This window comes from Geotrypetes seraphini, chromosome 4 (assembly GCF_902459505.1).
Source record: "Geotrypetes seraphini chromosome 4, aGeoSer1.1, whole genome shotgun sequence".
Lineage (NCBI taxonomy): Eukaryota > Metazoa > Chordata > Amphibia > Gymnophiona > Dermophiidae > Geotrypetes > Geotrypetes seraphini.
In genome coordinates this window covers 263,467,541-263,492,061 of record NC_047087.1, presented here as the reverse complement: position 1 = coordinate 263,492,061, position 24,521 = coordinate 263,467,541, and the positions used below count along the sequence as shown (strand labels likewise).

General features: G+C 40.2%; 1 protein-coding gene across 3 annotated transcripts in view; it reads right to left on the bottom strand.

Moving 5' to 3' along the window:
• Positions 1–24,521, bottom strand: part of DNTT (DNA nucleotidylexotransferase) — a 286,754-nt gene that overhangs the window by 58,965 nt on the left and 203,268 nt on the right. For all 3 annotated transcript variants that reach the window (XM_033942402.1, XM_033942401.1, XM_033942400.1), the window contains one exon: positions 15,973–16,056. In XM_033942402.1, coding sequence (XP_033798293.1) covers positions 15,973–16,056 — 84 coding nt within the window. The remainder of the gene's footprint in view (positions 1–15,972; positions 16,057–24,521) is intronic.

The following is a 24,521-nucleotide window of genomic DNA, read 5'->3' as shown; positions in this document are numbered from 1 at the left end:
CCCGTCTTTTTGTTTGAAAAAACGGGCTGAGGGCGCCCCCTCTTTCTTTGTCTCCCTCTGCATTTTCAGTGCCTATCTGAAGTAACTACTTTGAAAAGAAAAAAGAAATTGTGTTTCTCAGCTTTGTCTTTCTAAACTCCAGTTTCTGTCTCTCTCTGTCTTTTTTGCTCTGCCCTAACTGTTTCTCTTGTCTCTGGAAAAAGAAAAGAAAAGTTAATGGTATCTTACAAGAAGTCCTATCATTCTATGCTGTTCCTTTGTTTGAAAGAGCGGGCTGCAAATGGGGGATTTTCACCCCCACCTTTTTCCTCCATGCCTTCCACAGAGCTATCACGTGAGGAAAGAGGGGGAGGGAATAGCAGCAATGGAGTTCTTTTGTCTCAGGGCTACAGATTTCCAACAGGTATTTGCTTATATACTAGTCAGTTAACGAATTTGATTCTTCTTTTTTGAGAAGTCTCGGAGCAAGTCTGTTTGCATATTAAAAGGGTTTATTGAGAACTGGTAGTTTGAATCCTATGTATCCGTGGCTTAAATTTGTTTCCGATGTAGTAGAAAAAAGAAAAGTTTATGTAGTGTGAATATCAGGATTCAATGTGGTCTCTTTCTGATAAAACTTTACCAGCTAAGCACGAACATGTAATTCAATTGTTTTGATGTCGAGAAGTTGAATATGTTGATTTAAGTTCAAAAAGGCTTGCAGTGTATTGGGAGAGCAGAGTTTACATAGCTAAGTGATCCCTGCGGTGTTAGGAACAATGGAGGTACTTTGGGAGAGTTTCAGAAGCTGTTTGTAGCCTAAGGGCTCAGTACAAGATGCATTCTAGAAAAAAAAAAAAGATGTTATGTAGCCTGTATGTTGTTTCTTTATATTTAAAAAAAAAAGGTTATCAGAATATTGGAAGAACAGAACTGTAGGATCAGAAGGAATTGGAAAGTGATTTTTAAACAAGAAAGTGAAGTGAAAAGGAAAAGAAAGTTTGAATAGCTAGATCGTTTAAATGTTTGGCTGTTTCAAAGCAGGGAGATAGTTTGTAGAATGAATGTACAGGAATGTGGAAAGAAAGCTTGTGAAATGTGTTAATTAGAAGTTCGATAGGGAAGATGGGAGAAGAGAAAAGAATTCTGCTGGACTTGGGAATGTATTCAACAGTGAAAGGATAATTTTGTGGAAAAGAAAAAGATTTATTCCAAAAAACAGATACCATGCTTAAAAGCAGGCAAGTGTGCATAAGGGAAAAATAAAATCCCTGCCTTTATATTTTTATCTCAGGGTTCAAATTAATTTTGAATATGAATTTTTGTGCCCCTGCAGGGTTTATAAAGTATTTTTAAACTTGTGCATTGTCCAAAATGTATGATTAGGGAGTAATTAAATTTAAATACATTTTAAAATTAAATTGGGAAGTTTAAAATAAAAAGATTAACAAAAGTAGAGGTTAAGTACCTATATTTTTTTGAAAATCGAAATAAATGTGAAACAAAGGGCTTGCTACCTTGGTTAACGGGAAAAGAACAATTATAATAAACTTTTATGTAAGTGGATGAATTCGGAATTGAAATTTTGCTTACTTTTTACAAGTAAGCTCTTCAGGATAGGAACCTAATAAAGAATATGGAATTGAGAATAATTCCCTGATGTTAGAAAAAAAGAAAGTCTAATTTTACCATGTAGAGAATGTGTCTGCATGTTTAAATTTTCCTGTGGCCATATTTTGGTACTACAGGACCCTGAAAAAAGTCTATTTAATCTGTATGTTTTGTGTTTCAGTTAAGAACCTTCTTTGAATCTTTTCAACAATTCTACACAGAAGACTCTACAATACAAGAATTAGTACTGTTTGCAGAGGGGATAACGTGATAACGTGCCATGTGTTTCTTTTTCTTTGTTCTTTTGTTAATGAACATGTGCTTTCCTTCCAGGATTTACACTGATCAGCAGTACCACATTCCACCACTGGAGCTGTGGAGAACACAGAGAAAAAATTCCGATGCTGAATTTTCGGCGGGAATTTCAGTGTTCCTTTGTCTTCAACTAATGAGCTGTGCTTACCTTTCAGTTGTACCAGTAAAGAAAAGCAGTTCCATAGTTACAGAAAAGCCAAGCTTGAATTATGAAAACGTTGCAGCATGAACTTTTTAAAGCCATGATTTAAATTTCACTGAAATTAATTTAGAGACTCCGACCTTACAAGTTGCTAAAACTATTTGCAAAAGACATTTCTGGACTCATATAAAAAATTTTGAACGAAAAAACAGACTTTATCTTAAACCACGTTACTTTAAATCACTTCATTTGAATTAGGCTTCTGAACTTTAATTATGCTTTTGCATAATTTCATAGACTTATTTTGATATTGTATTAATAACTGTATTTTCTTTATCATTGTCTTCATGCATTGTTCTCAGAAAATATTTTGTTTATCCTGTATTTTAAATTTTATTTCATATGACTGTATTTCTATACACAGTGGCAGCTTCTAAGCTGTAACACAGTGCCACAATATTGTTTAATTGGGTTTAACAGCTGATATCATCAGTCCTTTTAATTATTTTAATTTAAATTTGAGAAATGAGTTCCTGCAACACACACAGAAAAAGAAAACTTATATCTGATGTGCATGCATTATCTGCACATGAGTACATTTCCATATTAAGCATATATTTGGGTTTTCTTAACACTGTGCATTATTTTACACTTTATTGATTTAATTCCAAAATTTTATAACATAACACTTTTGAGCATAGGGACTAATTAAATTAGGTAATACTGAGGTTCTCTTTATCTTAGGGAAATCTAGGGTTCTATTTTTCTTTAGCTATACTTTCTCTAAATTTTCTGACTTTTAAACTTTAAAAGTACTGGAGTTTCATGAATACCTCTATGAATAAAACAACAGACGTCTCTGCTCTAGGACTGTACTTGCACCTAGAACAGACACTGCCTAACTACCACTGGAATGGTAAGTTTCCTATATGATATGGTTTAGACAGCAACTTACATAAATGTACACTTAGATGGGTTTTATCTAGAATAGTGGATGGGATTTGCTTGCATTCTCACTAGAGAATTCAAGTATGCTTTGGGTAAGATCTTCTAGGCACCTGCCGTTGCAGGCCTAGGTAGTACATTTTTCTGGCTTTTGCTATCTAATTGGCATTTAAAAGAATATACTTGCACAGACACACTGATCCATAAGAAGAACCGTACCCTGAGTGAACCCCAGCGCCACAGATAAGACCACGAGCTCAATTATGAATATTACTTCATAAATTCAGTAATATCCAAGAGGGGACTGAATCGTGGCTCGTCGTGGCTAGCGTGCTGTTTATGGGACGATATTGAGGTCAGAAGCATGATAGTGCAGTATTTTTGTAGCGCCAGTTTTTCGTATGATTCTGGGTAATTCTAGTTAGACAAACATCTGTGTTAGTTAAGGACCGCGCCCAAATAGAAGCGTACGGAAAAACAGGTGAATAAAACATTTAAATATAATGTAGCTAAGGCCAGAAGAAAAAAACACACTAAAGATTAATATAAGGGAAAGAATGGTGTTTTCTTGTGTACTTTGCTGTTGAGCTAAATCATGGTGGAAATCATGATTACATGATTACATGGAGCCCAGTTTAGGTTCTTTTGTATGTACTATGACTGTCCTGTCTTAGGCCAGCATCTTGTGCCAGTGAATAGTTTCTGTTCTTTGTTCAGCTTCCCGCCTTTAGCCTCGTGGTTCTAATTGTTAACAGATGTGCTCAGGCCAGTTAGGAAAAAGCATATTAGATTCCATATTCCAAACTGAGATATAAAATGTATGAAGTATGAATGGCCAAGATATGAATGAAATTATGAATGTTTGGGGCCCCTGAATGTAATATGTGGTGATATGATTGTGGAAATATAAATGGTTTATATAAATGGTTTATAAGCAGAAACATTAAGAAAAAATCCTGAGCACGACATCTGGAAATGATTAGAGTCAGTCTCAAGAATAGGGAGAAGGGGGGCATTGGAAGCCCACGCTTCAGGAAGAGGAGAGGGGGATTTAACCCCCCTTTTTTCTCCTGAGTAAGATTTCTGTGTAAGGCCATGTAATTTGAATCTGTCAGCTTAGGAGTTTTTTTTCCTTTAAGGCTCAGAACTTGTCAGCATGGAAGGACTGAGAATTTACCATGTTAATAATTGTGAATTCTTTTGAATGTTAATGTTAATTCAGAAATCATCTGAAACTTTGACTAACTTTTAAACATGGAGGAATGTTTCTTTGTTTAAACTTTGAGACCACCCATAGAAATGTTATTGGTCGTCAAACTTGATGATGTCACTAAACCAAAAGTTATATAATAGACTGTAATGAGATAGAAAGACGAGACCATTGTGAGAAGGCCAGTCTTTGGCCACGATGATGATCTCCCATGAGCGCAACGTAAGCAATTATGCTGTTCTTTTGATCTAATAATGGGAAAATAGAACCAATAATTCAATAAATCCTGGTTATAATTTTAAAACCTTGCGCTGGTGTCATTTTGCATGTAGAATTATTTTCAAACCTGAAGCTTTCACAAATGGCGTCAATGCCCCATGCTCAATATCCTAGAAAAAAAGGAGTGGATTTTTCCAAGCCTATCTTAATAATGGCAAAATGTGAAAAAGTTCCCCTGTCTGGATCTAAATTCGGGATTACAATAGGGATTAACACAGCTCCACTAGCTACTCATTGGCTGAGGGAAACATTACTAGCTACTCATTGGCTGAGGGATTGATACACATTGGCTTAACGAATCATGTATCTGAATGTAGACAGGAGGCCAGATGGGTTGTTTGGCCACATGTGAACAATAATGGGTTTCTGAACTACAGTCTTTACAACTGAGAGGTTTACATGAGGAGCTAGAATGATTTGGTGATCTGTAATTCCATTTGTTTTTTTGATTTTCCACAATTTTATGTTTAAGGGGGTCTTTGATAAGCTCTACAACATAGAATTCTGAGTTTACAGTGTTCACCTTGGAATGATATATGTCTTGTACCTTTATGCTAATTAGTTCTCTGGTTTCTGGTTTGATAGGTCCTCCTTTAAAAAGAAGAATGTGGTATTTGAAAGTATGTCAGGGAGAGTGTGGCACAGTGGTTAAAGCTACAGCCTCAGCACCCTGAGGTTGTGGGTTCAAAAGTAACCCACGCTGCTCCTTTTGACCATGGGCAAGTCACTTGATCCCCCAATTGCCCCAGGTACATTAGATAAATTGTGAGCCTGCCAGGTGTCACGATCCTAGCCCTAAAGCTGGACTCGTGCCTGGCCGTGATAGGACTAAGGTCACCCCTAACATACAGAGCACTAAGGAAAGAGATAGGGTAGTGAGCAGTAAGAAGGAAATTACTGACTGCCCCTTTAAGTCTAAAAAAATCCAGTTGCAGGGAGTGGAGGTTGTTAAGAGGAACAGCTTGGAACAGCCTCTGAGACACACCTCTCCCTCTGCTAGTCCCCAGCTGAGGGTAATAAGCAAGAGTGCAGCTAAACCTAAGAAGGCAGTGCAACCAACTCCTCCCCCTCTGAGGACAGGGTGTGGGAAGTTGTGCAATTTAGAGGCTGCCCTCAGAAGGAAAAGATCAGTCTTTCCTGGGCCAGCTACAGGAGAGGACTCTCCTGATGGAGCACTGCAGCCCCAGGATATTGAAATGACTGAGGCTGATACTGACCTTGGAACCAGCCAGCAGCCAGTACTTGAACCCATGGACTGGACACAGACGGAAGGACTGCCTGAAGATTGCGGCATGGACTGGAGTTAAGTGGCAGGTCTGTGCAGTCTATATTATAGCAGGGTTAAGCTAAGGAGGGGTTGCTCAAGGCAAGCTGCCTTGAGAATATAATGAGGCTGCTACTGCTGTGTTCATTTGGAACAGGGAAAGAAAAAAAAAAAACGTTTGTTTTGTTCCAAGTGCTGAATGACTGAATACCTGAAGTTTTGAACTAGGTTTTGAATGGGTTAAGATACCTGAGGGAAGTAAGGAACCTTGGGGAGAATCCACTTACCATTTGGGTGGGTTAGTGGAGCCATTCGTGGCATTCTGTTTTACAGAAAAGTTTAAAAAGGTGGATTCACTTACTCCCCTCCCCCCACATCAGCTTAGCTAAGCTGATTGGGAGCAAGCCAGCAGAACCACAGGCTTGCATGTAGCTCTATCAAAAGGGCTGGCTTTATTGCTGAAGGCTTGGTGAAGCTTGAAGGCCGCAACATTTGTGGACATTTACTTAGACCAACTAATAACAATGATTTTGGGGACTATGTGATATTTTACTTACCTGAATTAAGGTGGTAACTGAGCGCTTTTGATTTGAGCTCTGTTTTGCTTTGTTTTGTTACTGGACTATCGTTGTTACTTGTGGAGCCAGGTCCAGTTGTACATAGACTCACACATGCCACAATAAACGACTTTATTTTTGAACCAAGATTTGATTTTTCTTTGATAACCATTATAGTTCCAGTGTTGGCAAGGCTGTTCCAGCAGGACTTCCTACTTGCAGGAAGCACGTGAGGGCCTCGTTGAAGTGAGCAGAGTCCGGGATTACTGAGGACGCAGGTACCGGCTCCGTTACACAGGACAGACGGGGAAAAATGCTTGAGTACTTGCATAAATTCATGTAAACTATTCTGGGCTCCCTTGGGAGAACAGAATAGAAAATTATTTTTGGGGAGTGTGTGGCGCAGTGGTTAAAGCTACAGCCTCAGCACCCTGGGGTTGTGGGTTCAAACCCACGCTGATCCTTGTAACCCTGGGCAAGTCACTTAATCCCCCCATTGCCCCAGGTGCATTAGATAGATTGTGACCCCACTGGGACAGATAGGGAAAAATGCTTGAGTACCTGAATAAGCTCATGTAAACCGTTCTGAGTTCTCCTGGGAGAACAGTATAGAAAATTGAATAAATATATGCGGAAGTGGTTTTTAACATAGGCCAGCATGCTGAATGCTCTGCGCTGCTCCCGATGCTCATGAACTCTATGAATGTTGGATGCCAGCCAACGCTAAAAAACGCTTTTGCTGTTTTGTAAAAGGGGGGGGGAAGAGGGTGACCCAGAAATTACAGATTAGATTAGATCTATTGATTAGCACTGTCATGACAACTCTCTATCCCTGCACATGCCCCCTTAGACAGTGGCGTACCTAGGGGGGGGCGGGGGGGACGGGCCGCCCCGGGTACCAGCCCTGAAGGGGTGTTCCCGGCCTTGCCGCTCAGTCCCCCCCCACGCCCGAAGGACCGCTCGCCCCACTGACCTTCCAGCACACCTATGAAGCAGCCCGCAGCAGGATCGCGACGTCAGCAATCCCTCAGCTGCTTGGGCGCTGCTTCCTGCGCCGCGGTCCCGTCCCTCCTCTGACGTCAGAGGAGGGGGCGGGACCGCGGCGCAGGAAGCAGCTCCTAAGCAGCGCAAAGATAGCTGACGTCGCGATCCTGCTGCGGCTGCTTCATAGGTAGTGCGGGGAGGCCAGGGGGGCGAATGGTCCTTCGGGGTGGGTCGGGGCATCAGGCCTTCAGGGTGGGGCGGGCGGGCGGGCAGGCAGACTTTCAAGGGGGAGGGGGGTGACAGGCAGGCAGGCAGGCCTTCAAGGGGGGGGTGCAGGTCTTCGGGGGGGTGCAGACCTTCAAGGGGGTGCAGGCCTTCAAGGGGGGGACAGGCAGGCAGGCCTTCAATGGGGGACAGGCCTACAAGGGGGGGGACAGGCCTACAAGGGGGTGCAGGCCTACAAGGGGGGGGGGGACAGGCCTTCAAGGGGGGACAGGCCTTCGGGGGGGTGCATGCCTTCAGGGGGGGTGCCGACCTTCAAGGGGGTGCAGGCCTTCAAGGGGGGGGCAGGCAGGCAGGCCTTCAAGTGGGGGGACAGGACTTCGGGGGGGTGCAGGCCTTCGGGGGGGGTGCAGACCTTCAAGGGGGTGCAGGCCTTCAAGGGAGGGGACAGGCCTTCAAGGGGGGGACAGGCAGGCAGGCCTTCAAGGGGGGGACAGGCCTACAAGGGGGTGGGACAGGCCTTCAAGGGGGTGCAGGCCTTTGGGGGGGTGCCAACCTTCAAGGGGGGGTGCAGGCCTTCAAGGGGGGGGACAGGCCTTCAAGGGGGGACAAGCAGGCAGGCCTTCAAGGGGGGACAGGCCTACAAGGGGTGGGACAGGCCTTCAAGGGGGTGCATGCCTTTGGGGGGGTGCCAACCTTCAAGGGGGGGGACAGGCCTTCAAGGGGGGACAAGCAGGCAGGCCTTCAAGGGGGGGTCAGGCCTTCAAGGGGGGGACAGGCCTACAAGGGGGTGGGACAGGCAGACCTTTAAGGGGGGACAGGCCTACAAGGGGGTGGGACAGGCAGACCTTTAAGGGGGGACAGGCCTTCAAGGGGGGACAAGCAGGCAGGCCTTCAAGGGGGGGTCAGGCCTTCAAGGGGGGGACAGGCCTACAAGGGGGTGGGACAGGCAGACCTTTAAGGGGGGACAGGCAGACCTTTAAGGGGGGACAGGCCTTCAAGGGGGGACAAGCAGGCAGGCCTTCAAGGGGGGGTCAGGCCTTCAAGGGGGGGGACAGGCCTTCGGGGGTGCAGGCCTTCGGGGGGGGTGCAGGCCTTCGGGGTGGGTGCAGGCATTCGGGGTGGGTGCAGGCCTTCGGGATGGGTGCAGGCCTTCAGGGGGGGACAGACCTTCGGGTGGGGGGTACAATCCTTCGGGGAGGGTGCAGGCCTTCAGGGGTGGGGTTTAGGCCTTCAGAGGGGGACAGACCTTCGGGTGGGAGGTAAAGTCCTTCGGGGGGGTGCAGGTCTTCAGGGGTGGGGTGTAGCCCTTTGGAGGGGGGACAGACCTTCGGGGGAGGGGGGGTCCTGGTGTAAAAGTACACAGAGGGAGAGAGGGAAGGGGGGGGTTCAAAGATACGTGCATATGCCAGACTTTGGGGGTTAGAAATAATGGGTCTAAAAACAGAGGAGTGGGAGAGAGATGGTGCATAATGGGATTTAGGGAGGGAAAGAACAGAAAGGGAGAGAACTTGGAAACAGGAGATGGTGTGGAGGGGGGATAGAGATACTGGATAGGAGGATAGTTGGGAACAGAAAGGGAGAGATGGTGGATCCTGGGGTGGTGGGGAGTTGAGAAAAGGTGAATCTGTGGATGGAGACAAAAAAAAGGAAAGATGCCAGATCTCCGGGAGAGGGAAGGGAAACGGAAGGGGAGAACAGAGATGGCAGACGGATGGTTAGCACGGAGAAAGGAGACCCTGGCAAGCAAGACAACAAGAGCCTGGGACCAACAAGATTTGAATATTGATCAGAGAACAAAAGGTAGAAAAAAATAATTTTATTTTCTGTTTTGTGATTACAATATGTTAGATTTGAAAAGTGTACATGAGACAGCTTGAAATGGGAACTTTTCTATTTTTGTGAATGGCAAGGCTGAGTTCAGTTAAAATATATGCTTTATAAGAAAATATAATAATGTGTTTTATAAAGTTTATAAGCATTGCTGGCATACTCGATGAGGTGTTCCTAGTGTTGGTGGTGGTGGTAGCATGTCAGTGTGTTGAGAGGAAGAGGTAGTCTGGGAAATTCTGCTGAGCAAACTCTGGGCCCATTTCCACCCCCAGTTAGTCCACTCCACTCAACTGGTTCACACACTGAGTGGGTCTTTGGGTGTTATTTCTGGGTAGTTGTTTTAGAATCTCTTCCAGTGGTTTGTCAGTATCTCCTTCTGGTCCAAGGAAGGAAACTTTGTCAACCTTAGCATTGACCTTCAGAATATGTTTGTAACAGCGCTGCTTGTGTGGCATTAGGCTATGTAGTGATCGAAAGAAAAAAACAGACCTTTGCACATTTTTGCACTATATGGTGGGTGTATGAGGAGATTCATTTCCTGCACAGTTAAGTCCATGTGAAGTTACCTTGTGCTGTATTTGACATCTAGCAAGGTCTCTGTTTGGAAGGAAAGATCTAAGCTTAAAAATGAAGTGGCCAGAAGTTATGTTAAAAGTAGATAACGTAGCTGGTTTTAAGAAAGGTTTGGACAAATTCCTGGAGGAAAAGTCCATTGTCTGTTATTAAGACATGGGGGAAGCGTCTGCTTGCCCTGGATTGGTGCACTCAGCAGCAACAAATACTAGTTTTGGCTGGCTCTTTCCCCGCATTTCTCCTCTCTTCCCCACGATTTAATATCCAGTTCAGGCAGTAAGTAAATGCATCGGCAGGGGGGGTCTGGTAAGTCTTGGGGGCTGGGGATGGAAGGTGAGAATCAGTTCTGTAGGCTATCAGAAATTTGCTTAATTATCTACTCACACAGAAAAGCAGTAAAGTCAATAGGTTCTCTGAGTGGGAACAACCTGTTTGATCTTGCACTCTTGTGATTGACCAATTGTTTATCACTGTTTAATTTATCACATTGATTAATTTGAGCACACCTGAGGTGTCCTATGATGGTGTGCACTGCAGGCAGAGGAGCCTTATTGTGTAAAGCACTGGAGAATTCTCTCCTCTCGCTTACCTCTCACGCTGAGGACACCCTGCTTCAGTATAATCATTTATATGATTTATCTTATAAACATTATTACGTGGTCTTTTCCTCAAGTGCTGAGACATCAGGTTGTTCCCACTTGGAGAACCTATTGACTTTTACTGCTTTTCTGTGTGGCTTTAACATTTTTGCTATTCAGTATACCTAAACTATTATTCAGTAGAAAAAATTTGGTTTGTTCAATCAAATCCTGTGTGGACATTGGACTTCTATGAGTGAATGTTCTGCTTGATTGAACAAACTAAATTTTTTCTACTGAATAATAGTTTAGGTACAATGAAAGTAAATAGCAAAAATGTTTGAGTAGATAATTAAGGAAATCTTTTTCATATTGCTTGCTTATGGACTGGGAAAAAAGACTGTTCAAGCAAATGTCTCCAGAACTGCTTTAATGGAAAAATGTGATTTTTTTTTTTTAAGTACTTTGTGAAATTTATTGTTGTTGTGAAATTTATTGTTATACTTTGTTTAAACTTAAAAAGCGGTGTCATTAACAGTGAATCTAATCGAAAAATCGATTCAACAGGGTGAATCGAATCGAATGAAATATTTTTCTCTGAATCGGGCAGCACTATTGGCTACCATGAGAATGGGCTACTGGGCATGATGGACCATTGGTGTGACCCAGTTAGGCTATTCTTATGTTATGTTCTCATCTGTAGGGGCCTTTGTTTTCACTTCTTATTTTAATGTATTTTTTTCCTGGGAACTTATCAGTGTTTTTTTATAATGGGAACAAAAATGGAAGAGAATTAATGTGTGTGGAATGGGGGGGTAACTAATTTCTTCAGCTAAATAATTCAATCCACTTCAAACAGACATAGGAGAACTCACGCACCATTCACACACCCTCCAACCAAAAACGTCAAAAGAAAAAAACTGTTCGACAACCTCCTAGCCATTCGAGCTGCAACACTTGACCCCCAACTCTACAACCTATTGACCTCGACCACAAACTACAAAACCTTAAAAAAAGAAATAAAAACCCTTCTATTCAAAAAACACATAAAACCAAACTAACATAATCAGAACTGTCCCAAGCATCACCTGCAACTACTCCATATGTACTTCTGATGTCATGACAATTCAGACATAATTTATGTTATGTTATGTTTGGAATAATGGTTACATAAATGAGGTTCAATAAAAGAAAATTTTCACTGCCTGTTTCTATTCTGACCATTTATTCCATTTCATGGTTATTGCAAAAAAAAAAAAAAAAAAAAAATTTTACATGGGGGGGGGGGGGTGTCAAAAAATGATGGGCCCCGGGTGCCACATACCCTAGGTACGCCACTGCCCTTAGAAAAAAAATAATAAATGTTTTTCTAGCTCGCAGTGTACACACGCAGCGAGGTAAATTTACCAAGGGATGCCAGCAAACGTCCTGCAGCAAGCCTTTTTAATGTATGGTTAGTACGCATTAATGCTTACAGCAGTTTTGTAAAAGACCCCAATAAGAACAAACTTTCATTCATTTTTCTTTCATTTCATTTTCAAAACAGAAGGAAAAAGAAAATTTCAGTCAAATTATATTATTTTCTTTAGTTTCATAAAAATGAATTTGGAATTTATCAGTAAAATGTAAATGGAGAATTATTGTGAATATGATTATATATATATATATATATATATATAAACACAAAAATCCCTTCTGTTTTGAAAGCAGCTTTATGGGGGTGGATGAGTTGCTGTTTTTCATTTATGAAGAGAAAAAAAAAACTGATTGTTTTAATTCTAGTCCAAGCCAGGTGCATCAAACAGCAGATTCCCCGACTCAAATGCATAATTGCTACTTTGCAGAGAAATATAAAAGAACTGGAAACATTTAGACAATGACAGTTTGTGCATCTGTTTACAATGACTCAGTGTTTAATTATAGGAATGTCTCCACAAACAACTCTAATCGCACTAAAAATCAATATTAGCAATTCTGCAGTTCCTGTATGTGTTTTGATTCAGTTTTAGCAAGTTTAAATGACCCCCATGCTTCCAAAGGCTATTTTTCATTTTCAGCCATGTTGCTAAATTAGACTACCGCACATGAAGTCAAATCATCTTGTTGAGCTACACAAGTAAACTACTGCAGACATTTTTGATTATTGGCAATGATAAATGTTATAAAATAAAAACTTTGCTACTAGCAATGTAGCAAGAAAACTAACTACAAAAATCTAGCCAATATTTTACATTTGGGCTATAAACCAAAATATGTCATTTTACCTTAAAAGCCTTGACAGGAAATGAACTAGAAAAAAAAAAAAGCACGAGTACAAATTTATTTCAGGCATCATTTCAAGGTGTGTATGTCACCATGAATCGACTGCACTGCATGCATACCCAAACTGGAAAGGGAGATCTGTTTGACATTTCCTATTATACAGCTGTAAAACCATGCATTGTATCTCCTGTTGTACATATCCTTCTTGAAAGATCTGAATTAAGGCTTCCAAGTTGAAAACCTGGTTGTTTCGAGTGACAAACAGTGTGTACTGCCACGTACAGGTGTGAAGGGGAAGAGAGTGGATGAACAGGGAGGGGGAAGATGGAGGAAAGAGATGAGGAGAGTGTGGTGCACTGTTTGAAGCTACAGCCTCAGCACCCTGGGGTTGTGGGTTCAAACCCCGCGCTACTCCTTGTGACCTTGGGCAAGCCACTCAGTCCTCCATAGCCTCAGATACATTAGATAGATTGTGAGCCCACCGGGACAGATAGGGAAAAATGATTGAGTACCTGATTGTAAAACCGCTTCAATAACCTTGATAGGCAGTATATAAAAACCTAATAAACTTGAAAAGTGAAGGAAAGTTGGGAAGAAGACGATAGAAAGGAAAGACTGGTGCTAAGGGAGAAAACAGGGAACCAAGATAGAGAGAAGGGGAAACCGTTATGTAAGAGATGGGAAAGGAGGAAAACATATATAAGCAGGAGGACTGTGGTGAAGTGGATGAAGGAGGGAAGAAAGTATAGATATGACAAACAGTAGGAAAAATAAGAATAACAAAATGGAAGCTAGGAATGATGTAGGTTGAAGAAGAAAGATAGCAGTAGGGTAGAAAAATCTAGTAGAAAGGCTGAGAAAATGGTAACAGAAGAAGAAACTTGAAATCATAAGTGAGAGGAAACCTGTAAAATGAAAAAAATTAGCAGCCATTTTACTAAAGATTAGTGCACATTAAAGTAGAATGCACTAAGGCCCATATTCTATAAATGGCGCCTTAAGTTAGGCATTGGTAGATACCCTACTGGCACCCAACTTAATTGGTAAAGCTATGTAAAAACGATTTTAAAATTGTTTAAAAAAATTTAGGCTCCTACTGGTGCCTAGAAAAATGGTGCCTTCATTATGTCTACGGAGGTGCCCTAGAACACCTAAGTTTGAAGTAACTATGGTTAATGCCAGAAACGACCTTAGGTGTTCTAAGGCACCTCTGTAGACACGATTCTCGTCAAAGGTAGGTGCTGGAAATATAGGTCTTTAAAACCCTGGCCTACATTTCTGGTGCCTACCTTTGACAAAAGCCACAATTCTGTAAATCAGTGACACATGATCGGCGGTCGTTCTTTTAGGTGGCCACCGACAGTAGTGCTGTTTACAGAATCCATCCCTCGATGCTAAGAAGGCCATAGGTATAAAATGGGCTTCTTAGCATTTAACGTGTCCTAATTCTATTAGCATGCACTAAGCTTTAGTAAGAGGGGCCCCTAAGTACATAAAGACACTAGACAAATCAGTGGGCACAGGCCCATCCACCTTGAGTTCAGGCCTACCAAGCAGCAGCACAGTTAGATGAGATGGTTTGATGGACCTGGATGGTTTGGGAGGGGACAGAAGGTAACGGAGAATGTGTGAAACAAAGGAAGGGGTAACAAAGGAGAGTCAAATCCACAATCACTCACGCAGATGCGAAGGAGTGGAAAAGGCCAAAGGAGACTGGTGAACTCATAGTGTTACACAAACACCCTTTATTTCTTCAATACAACAAACACCGACTCCGACATGTACATGTTTCGGCCTGAATGGCCTGCCTCAGGAGTCTCACATGTCTGTGTAAAAGTCAACAAATCGACATCTGATGACTAATTCAACCTCGCACTAATGGTTCAAAAAAGGAAATATATTGAATCACGCTGTGAAAAACGCCACCATTTGCAAAGGACGGGGACATGTTTTATTAAGAACGTGGTAGAAATGGGGAGCTAAAAAAAAAGAGAGAGAGAGAGAGAGACAATGGGAACCTGGTAAGGAGGGGTAAGACATAAGAAAATACCTGGTGCTAGAGAGGGGATATTATTTGGCACTTTATATACTACCCTTCAATGGAGACAAGCAAAATGGTTTATGTGCTAAAGTCTAGAATAAAGAATATTGTCAAAAAAGAACCATATGCCCCACCTAGTCAACCTAATAAATTCTGCTTGCACTGTTCTAGCTAAGGTAACCTCTCAGCTGCCAGGCATACATTTTCTGCTTTTTTTACTGTTCTCATTCTTCTCATCATCCATCTTTGACCATACTAACACCCACTGTGCTAATGAGGTTTCCCAGCTGATGGCCTTAGAAGCTCAACTGTCCTCAGGAGATTACACTTTCTTTCTGTGCTTGTACCTAAGTCAACCTGCTTACTACAAACTTTCTGCCTGCCCTTGGTTATATCCGAGAAGAGCTGTCATCTTGCTTTATGTCCATAAGAGCTCGATATGGCCATAACACTACTCAGGGCCAGTTAGCCTTGTCATGTCTCCTTTTTTAGCCCTTAGTCTCATGCAAGCATTGCATTTTGAATATATTAATGTCATTTCACTGTTCTTTGCCTGTAGATATGCACATTTGTCACACAGTCTAAAGAGTTTGTAGAAGTCTAGTAACTTTGGCATAGAGATAAAATTGTCCCCTCACTTTACTTATTGTGAGCTCCCTGAAAAAAAAATATTTTTCAAAGAATATTTGTTTATTGTAAAAGTTTTCATTGTGGTATAGAACAATGGCAATCATCTCCAAACCATAGAGCTCACAAAATACTTAGGAATGAATTGAAAATACAGTAAACCCCACAAATTTGCGGTTCGCAAATCACACTCAGTAATTCGCAGTATTTTCCGACTGCCTCTTCCTGGTACTAAAGTCATGGTTATACCAATCAGCAGCTGCTTTGACACGCTATCTGGCGTATCAAAACAGCTCCTGATTGGTGTAACCATGACTTTAGTACCAGGAAGAGGTGGTCGGAAAATGTGCCTGGCTTTGTAAGTACAATTTAAGTACCCGCTGGCACCCCAGCTGCCCTTTCCTGCCTTCGATCAGCTGAAAAAATGAATTTGCGGTTTTTCAAAATTTGCGCTTGTTCCTGAAATGGAATCCCCGTGAATTTTAGGGGAGTACTGTATATCCTAGTGAACTACAAAGTAGATAGCGGTATTTAAAGGAGAAAGTTGTACCTTAGTTTTATCATATAAGATATGATTATCCAGCATCATCCTTCTTTCATGGGTGGCATATCTCCGTAAGTCACGCTCAAATTGCTGCTCAAAACAAAACATGCATAAATTATTATACAGCACAAAATGAAATCACACTCACTTTGGCTTAAGCAGTACAGATAATTTGAGAAATTAACACAAAGAAATATTTGAGTATTTCCAAATACTCCAATATGCTATTTACTCAATTATAAGCCAATATTTGTGACAAATTCAATTTTACTGCTTAAAACATGTACTGCTTAAAATGACCTTTATCAATGTCTGATATTAAACAACTGTCAAAGCTTCAATTGAAAAATATGAGTTGTGATATATGACTTACTGAAATGCACTATAATTTGAATCTATTCAAAACAATTGTTAAACAATGTGCGCATGAAATAATGGAAAGTCATTATTTATAGAGAATTTCCTTTCCCGTCCACTCTGCAATGTGAGTGCTATAAAGAAATATGCAATGACTTTTGCGAGATAGTGCATCTAATTCAAATAGCAGTCTCTTCATGCCAGCTCCTAAGAGAGGATCAGTGTTAGCTCATCTTGCCATAGAAAAATGTGCTTTATTAAGTGTTTCTGATCTGAATCATCTTTTAAATGACACGCTATTATATAAAATAACTGAAAATTGTAAGTAGACTTATTGAACTGTCACTGGAACATACATAATTTTCAGACAGAGATCCCTGCTATGAATGTTGCCTAGGTCTTCAGTGACTCACAGTTATTTCCATATAATGGCCATTCAGGACTGGATATGTTGATAAAAGCTTTTAAATGCGTGTTCTGGTATCATAGTGCTAGAGCCGTTTGACATTATCATTGAAGGCATTGTAGTTTAACATTACATTCTAGAAGCCCCAGATCAAATATATTCCATTAGGTTAAAATGGGTTGAATGAAGACCTAATAGTTGTTAGAATTGTAAATTGAAATGTGAAAGGGGCTATTAAATCTGTAAGATATCCTTTAAAAAAATGAAAAGCAGGTCCTAATCAGACCAAGAGAGAAATTGAAGAATAGCTTTCTGAACAAGTAAAAACTAATAACAGCTTTCTCTAGTACAGTGGTCTCAAACCCAAACCCTTTGCAGGGCCTCATTTTGGATTTGTAGTTACTTGGAAGGCCTCAGAAAGAATAGTTAATGTTAAAGAAATGAATAGATGCCATTTTTTTCCCTTAAATTTATAAGTTCAATATTCAGGGTGGGGGGAGGGATAATTTTTAGTATATCATATAAAAATATTTGTTATGAAAGGGTGGGAAGGGAGGGAGTTAAGGTTATATGATTTGTATTATTGCTGAATATTAAGTGATATATTTAATGTTAAAATGTTTTACTTACTGTCACACTTATTGTAAGTGAAAATGAATAAAGATTAAAAAAAGAAATGACAATTTTGCATGAGGTAAAACTTTATAGTTTATAAATCTTTCCTTTGGAAAAGTCTTAATAATAATATTGTAATTTATAGCTAAAGAGACATATGATCAAGAAACTGTTTTATTTTACTTTTGTGATTATGATAAATATACCGAAGGCCTCAAAATAGTACCTGGCAGGCCATGAAACTTGTCTTTTCACTACAGAGGGCAAGATATAACAGAAACAAATTTTGTGAGTGTTGATTTCAAGAAATTGAAGCAGATCACTTTGTCTTTGGAAGAGGTGTCAAAACAATCTGGTAAACCTGTGACAAAGCAAGCCATGATGGAGTTGTTGCATGGGGCTGAAAGAATCAAAATATGCATAACTGCTAGCAGTAATCAATAACCTATCATTAACATTTCTCACTGTTGATAGCTTGACACTGATGTCACTGATGTCAGGCAATATGATTTAAGTTATTTAAGGACAGTATTACTGTATAGTATATAGCAGTGGTCTCAAACTCAAACCCTTTGCAGGGCCACATTTTGGCTTTCTAGGTACTTGGAGGGCCTCAGAAAAAAATAGTTAATGTCTTATTAAAGAAATGACAATTTTGCATGAGGTAAAACTCTTTATAATTTATAAATCTTTCCTTTTAGCTAAGTCTTAATAATAATATTGTCATTTATAGCTAAAGAGACATATGATCAAGAAACTGTTTTATTTTACTTTTGTGATTATGATAAATATACCGAAGGCCTCAAAATAGTACCTGGCAGGCCACGGGTTTGAGACCACTGGTATTTGTTAGTGCAGTAGAATGAGAATCTGGGGAACTGGATTGGATTCCCACTGCAGCATCTTGTCACTATGCAAGTCAACCTTCATCATTCCAAATACAAAAGCTCAGCTTGTGAGTCTACTAGGGACAAAGTATATGCATATAATAAGTGTAACAATTATATAAAGCAACTAGTGTGTATTTTATTCCGTTCCTTTTCTGCTGAGGGTATAACATATTTATAACAATATAGAAAAACAGCCTCAAAGACTCAACCATCATAGAGAGTAGAAAAACTGCCCAAATGAACTATGCATTTCTGGAGCACAGAAAACTATCACTTCCTGAAAAAAAGGAGCACAACTAAAAATCCACTTTCTTGTAGGGAAAAAAGGAGTACTCAAAAAAAACAAAACAAAACCTGGTAGTTCATCAAAAACAGTCATCCCCAGCCAGGAAACCAAACTGTATGCAAAAAAAGTTCTCTCAACTAAAAAATGCAGAGATGTATTTTTTTTTTTTAACCCAAAAAGAGAAGACTTGTCTTTACAGAAAAACCAAAAATAAGCAACCTCAGAGAACCTCTTCTGCTGAGCACGGAAACAAAATGTGCCACCCTGAAATCCTTCTTCCTGCTTCAGAAAGCCTCTTCATGCTGAGCACTGGAACAAAATGTGCCCCACTGAAATCCTTCCAAGCTACAACAGTTCACTCCCGGCTGAACTTACTTCCAATTACAGTCTCCAATTATGCAGTTTCCCATAGAGTTGGTTTTTTTCTTTTTTCAAAAAACTGAATAAAGAAAAAAATAATAAGAGACAATGAACAGGAGACTTATACTGTATTTAATTTAAGTAGGGAGTCTTTTGCTCCTGCTTCTGTGTGACTCTCTCTGTGCCCACCACTTAGGCAAACAATTTGTGCCAGACTGCAACATTTTACACTTGGTGCTCAGCTCTCAGCTGATCTTGCTCCCCACCTGCTTCTAAAAAAAGTAAAGTTTTAAGCCTGTCTCCATACTCCCCTCTTTGCTCTCTTTGGCCTCCAAGGGAGAGATCATACCTTCTTTTTTGTCTGGCAACACCAGCCAATGATAGTTTTCTGTGCTCCAGAAAAGCTTAGCTCATTTGGGCAGTTTTTCTACTCTCTATGCTGGTTGTGTCTCCGAGACCATTTTTCTATAGTGTTATAAATATATGTCATACCCTCATCAGGAAAGGAAAAGAATAAAATGCACACTAGTTGCTTTATATAATTGTTAGTTTGAAGTGTGTTCCCTTATTTTGTGTGGTTATGTATAATAAACTGTTTGGTTGTACTACAGAATGGCAGTATATCAAGAGGCAAGCCCCTTTGAAATTTTATATTTTTAAATTGCAAGAATCCTTGTGAGACTGGAAGACTTGGTGTCAAAATGGCAGATGATATTTAATGTGAGCAAGTACAAAGTGATGAATGTGGGAAAGAGAAACCCGAACTATAGCTATGTGATGCTGGGTTCTGTGTTAGGAGTCACTCGCTGCCCATGAATAATAATAATAATAATAATAACAGCTTATATACCGCAATACTGTGAAGTTCTATGCGGTTTACAAAAGATTAAGCAAAGGTACAAATTGACTGACTTCAAGAGGGGAAGAAGAAAGAGAAGTAATTAGACAGGAAATTCATTGTTGAGGAGAAAAGTGATCAAAAGGACAGTAGGTCGCTATTGAGAGGAAAGAGATAAGTGGATCAGTTGTCAAGATGTTTTAGGAACAGGTGTGTTTTTAGACGTTTCCTAAATACCTCATAAGTAGAGGGTGAAAGTAATTGTTCTAGGTCTTTACCCCATGATGCTGCTTGGTGTGAGAGAAGGAATTCATGGTGTTTTTTCAGTTTGCAACCTCTCACTGGGGGGGAAACGAAGTTGGAATGTGAACTTCTCTTGTGTCTGTTGGTTGAGAAGGAGAAAAGGTCAGTAATGTATTTGGGGGCAAGTCCGTGTAATGCTTTAAAGCAGAAACAGGCAAATTTGAACTTTACGCGTGCCTTCATCGGCAGCCAATGTAGCTGCCGGTAGTAGGGTGTCACATGGTCAAATTTTTTTAGTCCAAAGATTAGTCTGACTGCCAAAGATTCTGCAACAGTTGTAGGCGTCGCATATTTTTGGGGGAAATTGCCAAATAGGCGATGTTACAGTAGTCAAGCAGGCTTAGTACGAGGGATTGGACTAGGATTCTAAAAACCAATGTAACAAAATAAGCTTTAAGGGATCTGAGTTTCCAGAGAGTGAAAAATCCCTTTCTGATTAAGGAGTCTACTTGGTCTTTCATGGTTAGGCATTGATCCAGAGTTACACCTAGTATCTTTATGGAGGGCTGGATAGGGTAACTAAGGTTATTGATACAGAGGGGTGATTTAATGTCATGTGGATGTGGTGAAGCAATGAAAAAAGTCATTTTATCTGAATTAAGTTTGAGCCTAAAGTTTGTCATCTATTGTTCCATCATGTTTATAGCTTCTGAAGCTTTGGGAATAGTTTCGGAGACAGAATTGGTGAATGGGATGATAATCGTAAAATCATCTGCATAACTAAATAGTTTTATCCCTAGCTGGATTAGCTTCATGCCCAGGGAGGACATGTAGACGTTGAAGAGCAATGGGGATAGTGGAGAACCTTGGGGCACACCAGATGGATTGCTCCAGGTGTCGGAAAGCTCATAATTAAAAAGAACCTGATAGGTGCGGGATATAAGGAAGCCTCGGAACCAGTTCAGCACCTTATCTCGGATACCAATGGCATCTAGGCATTGCAGCAGTTTCATGTGGTCCACTAGATCAAAGGCAGAACTCATATCGAATTGCATTATCAGAGCATTAAGGCCTTTACTAAACAGTAGGTGCAAATTGTCTAAGACAGCCGCAATTACTGTCTCCGTACTGAATAATGGCCTAAAAACAGATTGAGTTTCATGGAGGAGAGAGAATTGATCAAGATAACCCATCAGATGGGTGTGAACCAATCCCTCCATAATTTTTATAATAAACGGAATGGAAGCTACCGGTCTATAGTTGGATATTAGGGCTGAGGATACTTTACGATTTTTTAGAATTGGGGTTATAATAATGTGACCATTATTAGAGAGGAATTTCCCATTGTTTAGGTTGTAAGCCAAGTATTGCATCAGTGATAATTTAAATTCTAAAGGTGCTGCTTTCATAATTTCTGGGGGGCATGAGTCCAGAACGCAATAGGATCTAGAGTATTTGTTATATAATTTGATATAATCATTCCACTCTAAATCCTGAAAGGAGCTCCAGATCATGTCTGCCGGTATATCATTTCCTTGGGTGTTCGCTATTTGATGATCACAAGAGTCGTTTGTTGAACAATGGATTCTAAGGTTCTTAATTTTAGAATCGAAGTACAGAGCTAAGTAATTTGCAGAGGATAGTTTAATGTTGTGTGTGGGTGAGGTGTAGCGAGTGGTGTCAAATAAATTTGTGATCAGGTTGAATAGCTCTTTTGTATTGATTCCTTGTGAACCATTATAAGATGAGTTGATTTTAGTGGAGTAGAATGCTTTACGTTTGTCTTTTAACATTTGTTTGTAGATTTTTATGTTAGCTCTCCAGTTGTTACGGTCGACTAGTTCTCCTGTTTTTTCCCAAGTTCTTTCTAGTCGTCTAGCTAGTTGTTTCATTTTTAGAAGTTTGATGTCAAACCATTTGTTATATTTATTTGAATTTATTTATTTAATTGAAAAGGAGCTAGGTGTCATTGTTGAGGATACGTTGAAACTCTCAGCTGTAAAGTCGGTATTGTAGGCTACTTCAGAAGATGTAACACACAGAAAGAAGCTGATGGACTCTGTGGACAGCTGGCACCCTGGAAATGGCTTTCATGGTGAATTTCTGGAATATCATTCTAGCTTGATTCAATGCAACATCCATTGTACCGCAGAAATGCAATATTGATCGTGCCACAGGTAGTGGAGACCACAAGTCACTGCTAACTTTCCTGTATGAGCAACAAAATTTTGTTTGACAGCTATAAATGCTAAGCTCTAGGTGTTTGACCTAAGGGCCGCCGCGTGAACGGACTGCTGGGCATGATGGACCACTGGTCTGACCCAGCAGCGGCAATTCTCATGTTCTTATCCTAAAAAAAGGACATTCAGTAGAGACAGAAAAGCAGTTTGCTGATGAAAATGATGATGATTCATACTTTACTCTCAAAGGGCAGGACAACATTTCAGATATAGACATTTAATGGGTCTATTGACAACTTAACAGTCTTGGGCAACTGTCTTGATACTTACAAATGGCTGTTCACACTGTCTCAAAAATAATAGGGAGTGAGGAAAATGCTCTCAAATATATACAGAAGTGAGAAGTCAAAGTCAATGACAAAAATATAACTAGAAACAAGACTTCTCAATATATAAATCAAATAATAAGACTTGAATATAAATGTTATATTTTCAACATTTATATTCAAGTCTTATTATTTGATTTATATATTGAGAAGCATTGTTTCTAGTTATATTTTTGTTCACACTGTCTGGCATATTTTTGCTATAGAGGCAGAAACTACTCCTTCAGTCATTCACAAGGTCAAGCACCTCTCAGACACATATCCGTCTGACCTGGACAGCAGCCCGAGCTGATTAGCTGAGAGCACTCATAACCTGGTGTTGTGGACAAGAGTCAGATAGCAGCATGCTGTCATAGAAATTGATGGATACTTTGCTGAAATGTGAGTTGCAATGTACCTTCCCTAATGTCTATATAGCTCTGAAACAGATTTTAGCCATACTAGTGACAACTTATGAGGAAGTATGGTTATTCTCACATATGGGACGGATAAAAAATGAGCTGCAGTGCAAGGATGAAACAGAAACAACCGAATTCACTTTCACCCATGTCAACTGAAAGTGAACCTACTAAACAGACTTTGATGTGATGGAAAAAAACAAGGTGAAAGCTACCGTATTGTGTGTCTACATGAGGAATAGGTCTCCTATTAATCTGTTAGACAGCAATTTCTAGTTACATGTACTATAGCCAGTAAGCTAGATCCTTGATGTTAATCACATATTTAATTTTTTAAAAACTAACAAAAAAACGCACTAACTTTTACACCCAAAAAATTGGCTCACCGATCATTAATAGTCGAAATCTCTTTAAACTAGTCAACAATCTCTATGATGTTCAGGCCTTTTTCTGTTCTACCTCAGATCACCCACCATCTGCAGATGCTCTGGCCGAATTTATTAACAACAAAATCAATAACTTGAGATCCAAACTAATGGGCGCCACAACCAACCATCTGAACCTCCCAGCTGCCCAATATAAAGATGAATCCAGGGTAGATATGTTATGAAACAATTTTACCATTCCATCCTGGCAGCAATTCTGCAAATTTTACATGAAATACGCTGATTCCTATTGTAGATTAGATTGCTGTCCTCTAAATATTATGAAAGTCGCTTCAGTCACTTTTAAAGCCAAGATATTCAATTGACTTTCCTCTCTATTACTAACCAGTACATATCCTGAGGATCTAGGCCACACACTGATCGTAAAAAAATCCTAAGGAACCTATCCAGTTGACTTCAAATTACAGACCTATTGCGAGCACCCCCTTATTTGTTAAGCTGATGGAAGGCTTGGTCAACCAGGATTTAGTCATGTATTTGGACAAATTTAGCATTCTACAAGACAATCAGTCAGGTTTTCGATCGGGGTTTAGCACAGAAACAGTCATTGCATCGTTGCTAGATTTCCTTCATACCTTATTCAGTCAAGGCACAAGCGCATTAGTTCTGCAATTAGACTTAAGCAGTGCCTTCAACTTGGTCGACCATGCCATTCTGATTGACTGTTTGGTGACAATTGGTTTTTCAAGCAATGTGTTAAAATGTTTTCAGGGTTTTTTGAGCAAACGATCTTACCAAGTCTATAGTGATAACAAACAATCCCGTAGCTGGGTAAACTCTTGCGGAATTCTGCAGGGCTCTCCCCTTTCTCCTACATTATTCAACATCTACCTTGCCTCATTGGGGAACCCACTGCAAAGCTTAAAAGTTAAATTTTACATCTACGCTGATGATATCACTATAGTTATTCCCCTCACCACCCTGTCTTCGGAGACAAAGAATCAACTATTATCTATATTAAAGCATATTGAATTATGGATGACCAACTTCAAATTGAAACTCAACTCAGACAAAACCAAATCTTTTTTGGCAAGCCCGAATGATAAAATTAAAGAACTCATCGATTTTCTTGAATTGTCAGGTCTTCCCTATCGTCTATTCCATAAAAATTCTGGGAGTGACTCTGGACCGTCACCTTACTCTAAATGCT